The sequence below is a fragment of the Rana temporaria genome, chromosome 1 (assembly GCF_905171775.1).
Source record: "Rana temporaria chromosome 1, aRanTem1.1, whole genome shotgun sequence".
In the NCBI taxonomy this organism is placed as follows: Eukaryota; Metazoa; Chordata; class Amphibia; order Anura; family Ranidae; genus Rana; species Rana temporaria.
Window position 1 is genome coordinate 167,400,114 of NC_053489.1, and position 16,622 is coordinate 167,416,735.

A 16,622-nucleotide genomic window follows, 5' to 3' on the forward strand; every position below is an offset into this window, starting at 1 on the left:
GCACACCATCCATGACTGACTGCTGTTCTTTTTTTAAATTTTTGTTTGGTGTTGATCTTTTTTGGTTTGTAAATGTTTACAGTTTCAGATCACAAAACGAACAAGAAATCTCACCTAAAGAAATAAGTTAACTAATTTTCTTTAAAAACTAAAATAATTTTTTGTTGTGTTAAAAAATTTTGAAAAAAATTATACACAAACAAATACAAAGCAAAAAAATGTTTTGTAGAAAAACAAGACCCAAACATTTCTAAATGTAAATAAATGTCTTCTCAAAAAAAAATAATTAAAAAAAAAATAAAAAAAAAAAAATGAAAAAATAACCAAAAAAAATTAAACATAAATTATTCTGGGTTATTGAAAACCAAACTAAATAATAACTTTAATTTTGAACAAAAGTAAAAAAAAAATATGTTTAGAAGTGTGTATATATATATATATATATATATATATATATATATATATATATATATATATCTATATATATATATATCTATATATATATATATATATATATATATATATATATATATATCTATCTCTAGAGATAGATATATAGGAGACAAGCCAAAAAATTCTGGCGTATAGTTTCAGTGAAATTATTCTTACATTGTGTTTCGATCAGTATTATTGCTAATCACTGTCAATAAAGACAAAAAAATAAATAATTCAAAGCCAATATTTTCTAAAAAAAATGAGCAAAAAATGTTTTCTGCCAAAAAAAAAAACATTTATTGTTGAAAAATGAGTAAAATAAAAAAATTTAGTGGTGACATCAAAAGCAGAAAAATGAGTGGCTTCTTATTTCTAGACTGAATACCCAGTTTGTAGATGAGTGAATAATGTGCAAATGTGGTTAGTTAATACATCTGAGTAAGTAAATTTGGCACTAGGAGTGCACTATTTTTGTAGAGAACCTGGAAGACAGAAAAATAGAGAAAAAGCAGTAATGACAAACAACTGTATAAAGTCCAATGGTCTAATTATTTATTAGTTGTGAGAATACTCCTTTCTTTGGGGGGCCGAATTAGAAAGAAATATGATCTGGCATAGCAATGGCCCCCCGACCCATGAAGTACTCAACATATTTGTCGCGTACCTCACGAGCAGATTGGGGGGCCAAGCCAGCGCGACCAGTGTCCAGGCCAGGAATGTTCTCTGAGGGTAGTCCTGCCTCAGAGCCCATGGAGGCTAGGTACGTCTGGGAGTGCCTGCGTAGAAAATTGTGCAAAATGCAGCAGGCAAATATAATGGTGTTCAATTTATATTCCGCCAAATGTATCGATGTCAGGAACAGGCGGAACCGGTTGGAGAGTATCCCAAAGGCATTCTCGACTACCCTCCGAGCCCTGGCCAACCGAAAATTAAACACACTCCTCTCTGAGGTGAGGGTCCTCTGGGGAAAAGGCCGCATTAGGTGAGGTCCAAGGCCGAAAGCCTCGTCCGCTAGGAACACAAACGGAAGTCCTTCCACATTATCTTCATCTGGTGGCAATGCCAGACCACCAGTTTGGAGACGATCATAGAAATCAGTCCGTGAGAACACTCCCCCATCTGACATCCGGCCGTTCTTCCCCACGTCCACATATAGAAACTCATACTGTGCCGACACCACCGCCATCAACACAATACTATGAAAACCCTTGTAGTTATAATAGAAGGACCCCGAGTGGGGTGGGGGCACTATGCGGACGTGTTTCCCATCTATTGCTCCACCGCAGTTAGGAAAATCACACCGCTGGGCAAATTGGGAAGCCACAGACTGCCATTCCTGTGGTGTGGAGGGTAGCTGTGGGGACAAACAAAAAAAGAGATTTAGTACTTTGGCACATAAACATTGCAAACATAATCCTACAAGCATCCTTGTGCAACTTTACATTTTTAAAATAGCATTTTCAAATTATGAAGGGAGAATTTCGGGGCACAAATAGATAGGCCCACTTAATTAATAAGAGACTCCACAGCCCTCTGATGGGGACAAAAACACTTTGAAGGGGGGGTGGGGGGTGTTTAAACTGTTTTTAGAAAACATAACAAAAAAAAAAAAAAGTGGCAAGGTGGGGGTTGGCCCGAAGATAGCATGCTGGACAGGTTAATATTGGGTAAGATCCAAATATGCAGGTAGGCCAAAATAAAAATAACATGTAAAAGCTGATATCAACATGCATAGGGAGAAAAGGGAACGTTAGTTAAACACACAGCATATCTGGGAAATAAAATAAAAAGTTAGTTTGCCACATTATTAAAGACACATTGTGAGGTTAAAATGAGGAAACTTACCTTAATATACTCCTCGTGCAGAACTTTGATGATGGCAGCACACGTGTCCGGTATGATGACCCCAAGCGCCTGCGGAGAGATGCCTGTCGAGAACTTGAGGTCCTGCAGGCTCCTCCCAGTCGCCAGGTACCGCAACGTGGCAATAAGCCTCTGCTCGGCCGTGATGGCTTGGCGCATCACAGTGTCCTGCCTCATGATATAGGGGGACAGAAGATCCAGCAGACTGTTGAATACGCGGTCCGTCATGCGGAGAAAATTCCTATAGTCATTAGGATTATTCTCCTGGATTTCCCTAAGCAGAGGCATATGAGAGAACTGGTCACGCTGGCGCAACCAATTCTTGGTCCAGAAACGCCTCCGCCCCCTGTTTCTGGCCAAAGTACTGGAATAATGAACATATCCAGCAGCCATCCCATAAACAGCACCAACTCGCGAAAATTGACGCTGCTGCTCCATCATGGCTTCAAACCGGCCGGCTGGTCAGTCAAGAACACACTCCAACAGAAAGCACAATCAAATCCAGCGGTACCTGCAAAGAACGCACGACACACAGATACGAACGCACAGTACGAAACTGCAAAGCAGAACGAACTGCACGCCTGTACCCGAATGCCAACTACGTACCCACAAGCACACGCACTGAACGAGAAAATACTACCTGCTAAAGCCTGGAGACCGAGAAGCGCGAATCAGCTCTAACCAAACCTTCACTAACACGAGCAAAGCCGTAACTAGCAAAAGCGGAACAGAGGGCGTCGCCATTGACTTTGGCCTTTCCCTTTATAGTGACGTCAAACGTGGATTACGTGCACGCGTTCAGGTCCGCAGGGAAATATGGTCCGCTGGTGTGTACAAGCCAGCGGGCCAAATGAAAAAACAGCCTTGTACGCCGGAAACAGCCCGTCGGACATTTCGAGCGAACATGTTTGGTCGTGAGTACTCGGCCTAACAAATGTGAAGTCAGAATTATTCACAGGTTGGTTTCAGGGATGTAACCTCACTAGCAGTGGAGCGGAATACTTTCATTTTCATTTCCATGGTACCTGCAGGCACCACACTCGCTAAAGCCTCATACACACGATCGGACTTCCATCTGACTTTTCCGTGGCATTTGGTCCGAATGGGCGTTGGCCGTGAACTTGTTCTGCATAAACATGGCAGAACATTTCCAGACAACTTTCACCAAATCACATGTTTTTTTCAGCTCTTTACCGCCACCCTTTGCGCAACTTCTGCTATTGTTGTCTGATCTTCAGCATTGGTTCTGAGCATGCGTGTTTATACTTTGGGCTTTAGTCCAATGGATCAGATTACCGTATTTATCGGCGTATACCGCGCACTTTTTTCCCCTTAAAATCAGGGGAAAATCGTGGGTGCGCGATATACGCCGATATACGCCGAACCTCGTCGAGGTTCTCGACAGTTTCCTCGATGAAAATGTACACACGACCGGTTTCCTCGGCAAAAAAATATCTCCCAGCAAGGTTCTTGCTGGTTTTTGCCGAGAAACTCGGTCGTGTGTACGAAGCCTCAGGCCCCGTACACACGGCCGAGGAACTCGACGTGCCAAACACATCGAGTTCCTCGGCGAGTTCAGCCCTGAAGCCGACGAGGAGCTCGGCGGGCCGAGTTCTCCCATAGAACAACGAGAAAATAGAGAACATGTTCTCTATTTTCTCGACGAGTTCCTCGGCGGCTCCATCGGGCCGAAAGTGTACACACGACAGAGTTTCTCGGCAGAATCCGGCTCTGACCGAGTTTCTCGCTGAATTCTGCCGAGAAACTCGGTCGTGTGTACGAAGCCTCAGAGAAACCCAGGTGCCGGCAATGCACGAAGCAATGTAGAAAGAAATGTTTGGACAGCCGCACTCTGGAAAAACCTTCTCGGTTGCCTTTTATTGATAAAAGTATTCAAACACCATACATCACAGCAAAGACAGGGGCATACAGCTGACGTTTCGCACTGTCAATCAGTGCTTACTCATAGCTATGAGTAAGCACTGATTGACAGTGCGAAACGTCAGCTGTATGCCCCTGTCTTTGCTGTGATGTGTGGTGTTTGAATACTTTTATCAATAAAAGGCAACCGAGAAGGTTTTTCCAGAGTGCGGCTGTCCAAACATTTCGTTCTACAATAACTCCAAAGTTGCACTTACTTTGGAGTGCAACTTTGGTGCATCTTTGACGCAACTTTGGATGGGTGAAACTTGGATACAACTTTGGCTTTGACCAGTGATAATGGACAACTGTTGCATTGTATAACATTCAGGTAAGACTTTCATTCAACTTCTGAAGGTTAACATTGAATTCTATGACCCACTAGTTGCATGAAAGTCCGACCAAAGTAGTTCATTGACTACTTTGAAGTAGCTGCAACTTTAAGTTGTGCATATATAAATGGTTATCATTGGAAACCTTGGAAAACATGGGGAACAACTTGTCATGCAACTTTGATGTCCAAAGTTGCATGACAAGTTGCACAAGTGTGAATGAAGCCTTACTGAACAAACTAAATTTAGAAGCTAATTGGCTACCATGCACATGCACCAGATTTTGTGTGCACCAGTATAAGTAAATCTCCCCTCTGAGTATCATGAACAAATAAACTTACCGGGATCCTGGCCTATATCTGGAGAAAAAGATGTAACAGTTTGGTCAGAAGACAACATTTTATGAAACTTCTTGGGGGATCCCATGGCCAGAAAAGTTGCCGCTTGGTCAGGCTTTCGAGAAAGTCTTTGTACCCCCGTCCCCCCTTTTCTCCCCTTCCTTTCCCATGTCCCAATTTCCTCTTTTGTGCTTTTTCTTCTCCTCTTCCCCTGTCTCTCCTCATTTTTCCTAATTTTCCAGTCTTTAGTGTCTGGTTCATGAGCAAATTACTCCATCCCTTTACCGTTTCCTACTTTTAAGAATAACTGCATATCCTTTGGAGATTTAAATTGCCTCTGTATTTGTGTTCTGGTACTGATGTCGGGTACTTTTTATGCCACCCACTTTTTATGCTGTATTCGTTAACCCATATTCTGTGCTCCACTTTATTATTTAAAAATTCCCCCCAAAAAAACAAAGTTACAAATCTTTTATATATATGCCATCCTGGCTTTATTTTTTAGTTACTGTGTTGTTTTTTTTTTACTGATCTCCCTTTTATTGACCTAGGTGGCCCTCACAATGTGACATTTAAGATATCTCCAACCAACATTTTGCCAAATGGTACACTTTATACATCAGTTGGTTCTAGCTTGAACTTCAGCTGCACCGCGGATTCCATTCCTCAGCCCGAGATAGGTGTGTTTTTCTATGCTCCGGATAACAGTCCAGAGCTGTTTAACAGCGCAAATGGAAGCTCTCTTGAGTTCTCTATGCTCCACTTTCCTCGTAATTACCAAGGAATCTACAATTGTTCAGCAGAGAATCAGGCAAGCCGTAAACGTATCTTCTCTACTCTGCAGCTTCTGGTCTATTGTGAGTATGATGCTCTACATTATTCTTACCTTTCATAACAGGTTCACAGCATTGACTGGACAGTATATAATGAGTTAAAGTCAGGGGTTGACAAATTTGCTTGGAATCTAGGAGCCAGCTAAAAAAGTTAGGAGCCAGAAAACGCGCCCGTCCCAACGAGCTTGGGCGCAGAAGCGAACACATACGTGAGCAGCGCCCGCATATGTAAACGGTGTTCAAACCACACATGTGAGGTATCGCCGCGATTGGTAGAGCGAGAGCAATAATTCTAGCCCTAGTCCTCCTCTGTAACTCAAAACATGCAACCTGTAGAATTGTTTAAACAACGCCTATGGAGATTTTAAAGGGTAAAAGTTTGTCGCCATTCCACGAGCGGACGTAATTTTGAAGCGTGACATGTTGGGTATCAATTTACTCGGCGTAACATTATCTTTCATAATATTAAAAGAAATGGGGATAACTTTACTGTTGTCTTATTTTTTAATTAAAAAAAGTGTAATTTTTTCCCAAAAAAGTGCGCTTGTAAGACCGCTGCGCAAATACGGCGTGACAGAAAGTATTGCAACGATCGCCATTTTATTCTCTAGGGTGTTGGGATAAAAAATATATATAATGTTTGGGGGTTCTAATTAGAGGGAAGAAGATGGCAGTGAAAATAGTGAAAAATTACATTAGAATTGCTGTTTAACTTGTAATGCTTAACTTGTAATACCAACGGCTCACCACCAGATGGCCCCAGCTCACAAAACAAAAAACAAAAAATTTTGTTGTTTTTTTTTTTTTTGCCCCCCCTTCCAAGCCAAGTCGCCAGGACCCTATTTCTAGTCGCCATGGCGACCGGGATTTGTCGAGCCCTGGTTAAAGTTATATGTTATTAACCACTTACAGACCGGAAGATTTGACCAGGCCATTTTTTCCAATACGGCACTGCGTCGCTTTAACTGACAAGTGCGACGGTGTACCCAAACAAAATTTACGTCCTTTTTTTCCCACAAATAGAGCCTTCTTTTGGTGGTATTTGATCACCTCTGCGGTTTTTATTTTTTGCGTTCTAAACCAAAAAAGAGCGTAAATTTAGAAAAAAATTAACATTTTTTTACTTTTTGCTATAATAAATATCCCCAAAAATGTTTTTAAGAAAACTAATTTCTTCATCATTTTAAGCCAATATATATTCTTCTACATAATTTTGGTAACAAAAAAAAAATCACGATAAGCATATATTATTGGTTGCGCAAATGTTATAGCGTCTACAAACTATGCGAAAGATTTATGACATTTTTTATTATTATTTTTTTTTTTACTATTAATAGCGGTGATCTGTGATTTTTAGTGGTACTGCGATATTGCGGCGGACAGATCAGACACTTTTGACACATTTTTGGGACCAGTGACATTTATACAGCGATCAGTGCTATAAAAATGCACTGATTACTGTGTAAATGTGACTGGTAGGGAAGGGGTTAACACTAGGGGGCGATCAAGGGGTCAAATGTGTTTCCTAGTTAGTGTTTCTTACTGTGGAGGGATGGGACTGACTGGGGGAGGAGAGGTATCGCTGTTCCTACTTACTAGGAACAAACGATCTGTCTACTCTGCCCTGACAGAACAGGGATTTGCGTGTTCACACACACACATGTCCGTTCTGGCTCTCGTACTCGTGGGTGCCCGGCAGCGATCGCACCCTGCTGGTTATAAGGAAACGGGTCCCGCCCTGTACAGCTTGCGCGTGCCCACGCCTCTGGCAGCTATTAAAGGGAACAACGTACCCATATGTTGTTTTACGGGAACATGCCACTTTGCCAATGTATATCTGCGTGAGCAGTTGGGCAAGTGGTTAATGTTATTTCAAAAATAATTATTCAATGACATTTTTTATATTTATTTAGTTGTTGGAGAGGTGGCCAGGATACTTGGAGTTAATTCAGATCTTTATTTTTTTGTGAAAAGGTAAACTTACCTTGTAGGTTAGTGGAAGTCATGCCATATTTGTGTCCACACCTTGATTGCCTTTTTATGAATAAAGAAAAAACAGGAAAAAAAACGCCTGTTAGTTAATGGGAATAGATTTGTTTTATTCCTGCCTAAAGCTGGCCAAACACTAGTAGGATTCCATACAAAACTTTTTGGTTTTAAGAACATTCCTTGGATCTTCTTCTCGTTAGTACGGTAAAATCAACGCTTGTTTTCTACTGCAGGGTTAAGAAAATCTGTTTGTTTTGTTTTTTTCAAATGAATAACTAAAATCAAAATCTGGTGCAGCCATGCTTGGTAGCCAATCAGCTTCTAACATCAACTTGTTCAGTTTGTTAAAGGGACACTAAAGGATTTTTTTTTTAGCTAAATAGCTTCCTTTACCTTACTGCAGTCCTGGTTTCATGTCCTCATTGTTCGTTTTTGCTCTAATCCTTCTCTGTTCTGAACACTTCCTGGTTGTCCGTTTCCTGATGAAAAAAGTGAGGCCCCGCACACACGTCCGAGGAACTCGACGGGCAAAACTCATCGTTTTGCTCGTCGAGTTCTGTGTGAAGCTGCCGAGGATCTCGGCGAGCCAACTTTCCTCATTGAACAACGAGGAAATAGAGAACATGTTCTCTATTTGGCTCGACGACACTTTCCTCGGCCGAAAGTGTACACACGCCGGGTTTCGACGACACTTTCCTCGGCCGAAAGTGTACACACGCCGGGTTTCTCGGCAGAATTCAGCTCCGATCGAGTTTCTGGCTGAATTCTGCCGAGAAACTCGGTCGTGTGTACGGGGCCTAATGGGAGCTTCTCTCTGTGGTTACTAATCAAGGAGGTGTGATTACTGTGTGTCTAAAACCCCTTAACACCAATCAGTTTCGTTTTCCAAACCATCACTGCCCTGTATTGGCTCTGTGCATCAGAGAAGCAGGAAACATGCAAAAACGAAACTGAAACTACAGGTACATTATATGATTGATTTTTATCTATTTTCAATCATTTTTAAAAGAAATCAGTTAACGATTATGTCTCTATACCCTGTAACCAGTCATTTCAGCAAAAAAAAATGTTTTCCTTTACAACTCCTTTAAGCTTTGACAATAAAACTTGGAAGCTGATTGGTTTCTATGCAGAGCTGCACCAGATTTTTCACTCTCCAGATTTAGTAAATCCTCCTGTGTGTATGTGATTTTCATTTTGTAAAGTCCATTCATTCCAAAATGAAATATTAAAAGCAAATTAAATTTTGATGTACTTTATGTACTTTGATGTACTTTGTCAAATCATCAATTTTAAAGCATGCTATCCCACATTTGTCCGCGGAAAATCCGACAACAATTGTCCGATGGAGCGTACAAACGGTCGGATTTTCTGACCACAGACTGCCATCACACAATTCCCGTTGGATAATCTGACCGTGTTTATGAGGCTTTACAGGGGGGTCCCTGTTGTCCACATCACTTGTGTGAATGCGGGAATCTGTAAATTTTTCTTTGTTCAGCTCGCTGGTTAAAAAAAAACTAAAAAACTCAAGGTACATACTCTGCTTTAATTTCTATAGCTTGATAATAATGAAAAAATGCATAAGCAAAGATTACCTTCAGTAAAAAACGCATTTCAAAACAATCAGCAAATCCAGAGATATAGGCAACTTCTTTAGGAGCCGAGTTCAGCCCTAGTTAGCCAGTGAGGCCACGCATCATGATAAAGAGACTTGGAAGGCGAGACAATGCAGTTTCAAACTAGATTTACTGGAAACGGGAGGTTTGCAAATAGTTTCAGCTGCCTCTATATCTGGTTTTACTAGTCCTTTTGTAATGTGGTTTTCATTGCATGTAAGCTCTACTTACCGTATATATTTGTCATCTTATTCTCAGGCCTCGTACACACGACCGTTTTCCTCGGCAAAATCCATCAAGAAAAATGCTGGCAGAGCATTTTTGCCGAGAAAAACGGTCGTGTGTATGTTTTTCGTCTCGGTCGTGTGTACGAGGCCTCAGTCTCAGTTGCTTAGGTTGGTTTATGTTAAAATGATAATTGTTATATATTACATTTATTTTTTGTTCCGTACAGATGCACCAACACTTCCTATACAGTGCAGTGCCAACTACACAGGGATAAGCGATGAAGTAGCCTTACTATGCAGCTGGCCTGGAGGGTATCCGGCTCCTATACTGGAATGGGAAAAAGATGGCAAAACCCACTTTAACGACACTTCGGACATGCTGATGGCTTCATTAAATGGTTCTCAGTTCAGCACTGGCCAAATACTCACATGTAGAGGAAAACATCAGATAGCAAACAATGTGAAAGAAGATCATTGTGAAGTTCAGTTAGGTAAGTGATTAATAAACATATGAGTAGATTAATTTGTTAATTAATTGGTACCTTTTTAACCTCCCTGGCGGTAATCCCGAGTCAGGCTTGGGGTGGAAATCCAGTACTATTAGCGGTATCCCCGAGCAAGACTCGGGATCGCATCGCAGTATCCAGGCATGGTTACTTACCTTGTCCCCTGGATCCTGCGATGTCTCCCCGCTGTGTGATCAAGCCATGTCCTCCTCGCTTAAATCACAGTGCCGAGTGCCGTAGAGCTCCGTTCCCTGCGACGTTACGACGCACGGGGGCGGAGATCAAAGCCAAATTAAAAAAAGTTAAAACACACAATACATACAATAAACAAGTGAAAAGTGTCTGCGCTGTGAAAAATGTAACACTAGGGCTGTATATGGGTGAAAAGGAAAGGGCACAAATATCTGGGCAACCCAAAAAACAAGTGACGACAAGTGAAGTGTTACAACATGATAGCAATAAAATAAACAATCTCTATATATTGGTGGCACATATATGATATAAGGCAGAAAAGTCCAAAACAAAACAAAAAGCACACAGTCACTAATAAGTCTGAATCCAACGGATGGATGGAAGAAGAGAAAAGGTATATCGAATGGTAGAGGACCCAGCAACCAAATCTTGTGAGAAAGGCAAGCTGCACACCTCGGAGTATCACACACACCTCTAGTGGTCCCAGCAGCTCACCTCAAAGCTGACATGTAAAGCCTGATCAAAAACTTGCACACGGAGGTCTAGTCTTGTAGAGGATGCTATTCTCAAGGTCCCAGTCCCAGGCAACACATGCGAGGAAAAGACACACAGCAAGATAGCGTAATACTCATATGACAAGGAACCTAGCACGCAGCCAGCACTGGATGCACTTACATGAAATAAAGGGATAAAGAGCTTATCTCCACGAGCAGCGAGCTCGTCAGTGTCCTGCTTATCCTTCTCCTCTCACTCCGAGTATTCCGTGTGTCACGCTGGGGGTGCTAGATGACTCCAGTAGCGATGTCACAAAAAATAGAGGGAAGGAGGGCACATCGCATAATCCAGTATATCAAATTTATTAAAAACAACGTTTAAAAAAACTCACATTTAAGCAGATGAACGGTACATGGTATCCACGAGTAGTGAACTCGTTTGCCGTCCGTCAGGTGCTACAGTTGTCCAGCGCTCCAATCCGACGCGTATCGTCACACCACGTGACTTTATCAGGACCTTTCCCCCACCCTTCCCCATTCACAGACAGCGCATGCGTCTTACCCTATTCACACAATACATACAGTATACTGTAATCTTACAGATTACAGTAATGTATAAAATAATTTCACACCCCCTTTGTCCCTAGTGGTTTGTCCAGTGTCCTACATGCACTTTTATATTATAAAAACTGTTCTTTCTGCCTGGAAACTGGAGATTGTCCATGGCAACCAAAAAGTATCCCTTTATGTCAAAAGTGGTTTTAGATCAGCTAGAAAACAGCGATAATAAATTAGAATCACTTGCAGAATTGAGCGATAGCGATTTGTGGGGAAATTCTTCATCAAACATGGAAAGTAATGACAGCGACAATTCTGCAACTGAGCAAATTTCAGTGTTTTTGATTTGATTACATTATTGTTTTTTTTTTTCCTTATCTGTATCCCATATCCCCCCCGGGGGAAATAAAGGAAAAAAAAGGAGAAAAAAATAAAAAGGGGAGAAAAATTATCCCCCCCACCCTCACTTATTCCCTGCGGCTCTCTCCCCCCTCCAAACACCAAATAAAATAAATAAATACAAATAAAAAAAAGTCATCCCTTAGATATGAGGCTTCTAAAAAGCCATTCTATAGCTTATCGCTTATTATTCCTTATTACCCTCTCCCCTAAAAACACTTTTACCAAGTGTTTGAAATCTGAGGCCTCTATCAGGCCATAAAGCCACTAATGACTTAACCCCGCCCCCCCCCCCCCCCCCCCCCCCCCCGATTTCATATTGAGAGCTAAAAATAAATAAATAAATAAATACGAAAGAAAAAAAAAAAAAAAGACAAACAAGTTACTCTCCACACCCCCCCCCCCCCACAGGCTATCCACTTACGTTTTCCTACAGCTCCTTAAATTATTCAATCTCTAGCGAGCATTTTTCCCATTCTGACCATATTACTCTAAACTTTTCCTTTCTATCTTTAACCCTTGAAATCCATCTTTCTGCCTCCATAATTAAATTCACTTCTCTCTTCCATTCAAGAATAGTTGGCCTTTTATCCTGTTTCCATAATATAGGTATTAATAATTTTGCCGCATTTAATAAATGAGGCGTAATACTCTCCTTATATGATCCCATGGACCTCGCTGACCCGTGGAATAGGAAGTTTAAAGGTGTCAGTTCTATTTCCTCGGGAGATAGCCTTCCAACCCAAGGGGCAATCTCTTGCCAAAATCCTCTGATCTTTGGGCATGACCACCACAGGTGGAGTAGGGTACCCTCTTGTCCACATCCCCTCCAACACCTATTGTCCGCAAGCCTATACATCTGTGCCACTCTTACTGGGGTTCTATACCACCTAGATAGAAATTTATAAGACATCTCCTGAATCTGTGAGCTTACAGATGTATAGTGTGTGGAGTCAATAAGTTTTTTAATTTGTTGCGTGGTAAACCTGTGATTTAGCTCTCCTTCCCAGTCTTTAATATAGTAAGGTGTTGTTTTTCTCCGTGTCCCTAGGATTAATCTATACATTTGAGACAGTAAGTGTTTGGTCCTCCCAATCTTTACACATCTGGTTTCAAATATAGTAAGCGAATTAAGAGGCCTTATCCTGGTTTTCCACTTTTGAAAGAAGCACCCTAATTGGTGATACCTCCACTCCACCATTGGGACTGTTCCCAAGCTCCGTCTCAATTCAGGTAAGGGGGTCAGGGTTCCACATGGGGCAAATTTGCCGCATGTGGTGTCCCTCCCCCAGGCCTTCATTGATCCTACTTCCTCGCCTGGGGGGAACCACGGGAATCCCTCCAGGGGAGCCAGGGGGGATATCCCAGGGGCATAATCTTCTGATTGATTTATTTTATCCCATATCCTTAGTGTATTATTAGTTAATGGTGACATCCATTTTGAGAGCCCTCTTTCTGTCTTCGGTATCCAAGGAGCTCCTGCTAGGTTCCTTCCTGCCATTGTTTGCTCTAATTTTACCCATGTTTTAGTTGAGTGATCGTGATTCCAATTTAGTATACGTACTAGTGCCACTGCCCTATAATATGATGTTACATCTGGCAGCCCCACTCCGCCCTCTGACTTTTCTCTACACAAAATTTCATAGGCTAATCTAGGGCGTTTATCGTTCCATACAAAGGATACAAAAGCCTTCCGTATGCCCTTAAAAAAACTCTGTGGGAGGTAAATTGGCACTGTATGTAAGACATAAATTATTTTAGGTAGTATGTTCATTTTTATTGCGTTCACCCTTCCAAACCAAGTTAAAAACTGCCCCTTCCATTTCTGAAGATCCTCTCTTACCCCTTCCATTAAGGTACCATAATTCAGGTCGTATAAAAGTTTAGAGTCAGGCGTTATATGCGTCCCTAAGTACACTAGTGATTTTTTATTCCATATGAAGCGATATGCTTCTTGTAGAGTGTTCGCCATACTTAAAGATACATGGCTAGGAAATAATATAGACTTCTCAAAATTAATTTTAAAATTGGATAGGGCCCCAAACCTAGATACTTCTTCCATCAAGGCAGGTAATGAAGTCTGTGGTGTGGATAGATAGAACAACAGGTCATCGGCATATGCCGAGACCTTATGTTCATCCGGCCCAATACACGTTCCCTGTATTCCGTTATTTCTTCTTATTTTGCAGAGAAAGGGTTCCAATATCATTGCAAATAATAAGGGAGACAAGGGACACCCTTGTCTCGTACCATTGTATATTTGGAAATAGTCTAACAAAGTGCCATTCACCTTTACTCTTGCTCTCGGGGACGCGTACAACGCCAGCACCCAACCCATCACACGCTCTCCCACTTTCATCCACCTCAGAACCTCAGTCATAAACATCCAGCTAACCTGTTGAAAGCTTTTTCGGCATCCATAGATAATATTATTCTGGGGGCTTTGTCCGGACCGTGTTGCATCCAATGGAGGACATTTAATGCTCTTATGGTGTTGTCTCTAGCTTCACGGCCCTTCATAAAGCCTGTTTGATCAGGGTGAACTAGCTTCACTAAATGATCCTGTAGTCTAAGTGCCACAATTTTTGATAATAACTTCGTATCAGAATTTAACAGAGAAATTGGTCTATAATTATATTGGTCTATAATTAGCACAATGTTGGGGGTCTTTTCCTGGTTTTGGGAGGACTGTAATGTGTGCCAATAGTGCTTCTGGAGGAAGTGGATTCAGAATGTTAATCGAATTGAAGTAATCACATATTGGGGCACCCAGGTTTTCAGAATTTTTTTTATAATATAAATTCGTAAAGCCATCTGGCCCTGGGCTTTTTCTTATTGTCAAATTTGCTATTACTCCATGCACTTCTTCTACTGTGATCGGCCTCTTTATCATCTCTGTAGCTTCACATGGCAGTGAAGGTAACTCTGAGTCAGCAATATATTCCCTAATCTCCCCCACTCGGATTTGATTACATTATTGATACATTTTTATTATATTATTATTTGCTATTATTTATAGTTATTTATTATATTATAATTTATGATTTTGTGTTTCAAACTTTATCATACCCGGAATGTCTACTAGACTCTTGTTTGGACACATTTAAGTGAGTTATTCCTAAGAATTACAGGCCTACATTATAAAACGAGCTTGCCAAAAACTCACAAACACAAATACTAGTGCTCTTTAAAAAAACGTGCACAGCTGTTCACTAATCACTTTAAACATGTGGTGCAGCACAACATCAATAGATTGACACAATATGAGCAAACTTAAACAATAGTGACATGTATAATAACATAAATGAATGTACATTTAAAATAATAAAATTTAAACATCCGAAACAGAAATATCCGTGCGCGCTGACGTCACAGCTGACTCCGCCCGACGCGTTTCCCCTTTAGAAGGCCCCAATCCCAGTTGACGTCTTATGAGGGGAAACGCATCAGACAGAGTCAGACGTGACATCACGGTCCGCACTGCAGGCGGCTGTGCCACCATGAGATTCTATGCGAGATTCAAGCAATCTGTAAGTGTGATTATTTTTTAATAAATATAAGATTTAAAGGAAAATGCACTATTGGTCCTCCTTGCCATTCTTACTCCTACCTGTGAGCCGCAAGCCTCTGCACTGTCCAGGGTCCACAGAGACTGTGATAAAGATCGATGCCTCTCAGCTGAGAGCTGTACACATGCCCATTGACCTTTGAGGCCTGGTAAGCTGCCATTTATCTTTTGAGCACAGTGGTGATGTATGCAGCACTTTGAAGGTTTTGGAATAGCATCCTTTGAGCATTTTTTGGGAATGTTTGATTAAACAACCTGCAATAGAGTTATTTTTGGGACTTTTTTCATTTTTTTCTGTATTCGGAAATAACAAACTTATTATGTTATACTTGCCTGCGCTGTGCAAGGGTTTTGCACAGAGCAACCTGATCCTCCTCTTCTGGGGTGTCCCGGCAGTGCTCCTCCTCTTCATTAAGTGCCCCCTCGGAGAGCCGCTTTCCATGGTGGCACCCTAATGGAGGTGCTCCAGAGTCCTGCTGCTGCGTCCATTGACACAAACAGCAGGACATGGCCCAAACCCCCAGCTCCCGTGTCACTGGATTTAATTGACAGCAGTGGGAGCCAATAGTTCCTGCTGCTATCAATCTATCCAATGAGGACCCGAGACAGCAGCTGGAGCTTCTGTGCTTGTGCTCATCGCTGGAACGATTGGGTTCAGGTAAGAAAGGAGGGGGGGGGGGCTCTGTTTGGCAGCTGCAGCGCTGATTTTTTTTCACCTTAAGTCATAGAATGCATTAGGGTGAAAAACCTTGAGGGCTTACGATTCTTTTAAGTTTAATCACATTGTTTCAATCTGTTGTGCTGCATCATATGTTTAAAGTGAACAGCTGTGTGCGTTTTTAAAGAGCACTAGTACTTTTTCTTGTGAAAAAAAAGAGCACTAGTACTTGTGTTTGTAAGCTTTTGGTTTGCTCATTACATTAGAGACAGCACACTTCATTTATTTCACCTATTTTTATCTCCCAGTATTCAGGGAGTCCCAGGTGCGGCAATTTCTGTTAATAATTGGCTAGCGCATCCTTTATAAGTTTTTCCATAATTATATCACAGGTACACATCCTTTATTTTGTTTTATTGCTAGTATACAGATGCAGACAAAGCAATTTTCTAAGATATTTGCATTAAAGGAAAGCTATGATCAAAGCATGGACTGCATTGTTATTACAATTCTGATACAATGAAATACAATAGTTATATTTTATAAAGCAATACAAGCTTACTTGAAAATTTCCCTTTCATGTTGTGAGTGCTGTCTCTCTTCTGGTCATCTCTTTCCACAACTTCCTAGATTTCCTGCATGTTTTGAAACGTCTCCTCTGCTGTTTGCTTTCAATTTCTAAGGACTACAT

General features: G+C 41.3%; 1 protein-coding gene across 3 annotated transcripts in view; it reads left to right on the forward strand.

Annotated features, from left to right (window-relative positions):
• The window catches only part of VSIG10 (V-set and immunoglobulin domain containing 10), a 68,470-nt gene that overhangs the window by 21,302 nt on the left and 30,546 nt on the right, over positions 1–16,622 (forward strand). For all 3 annotated transcript variants that reach the window (XR_005748047.1, XR_005748048.1, XM_040345794.1), the window contains exons 3-4: positions 5,440–5,745; positions 9,784–10,047. Coding sequence is in view for 1 of the 3 variants with exons in the window: in XM_040345794.1 (XP_040201728.1) it covers positions 5,440–5,745; positions 9,784–10,047 (570 nt within the window). In the remaining 2 variants the exon portion in view is untranslated. The remainder of the gene's footprint in view (positions 1–5,439; positions 5,746–9,783; positions 10,048–16,622) is intronic.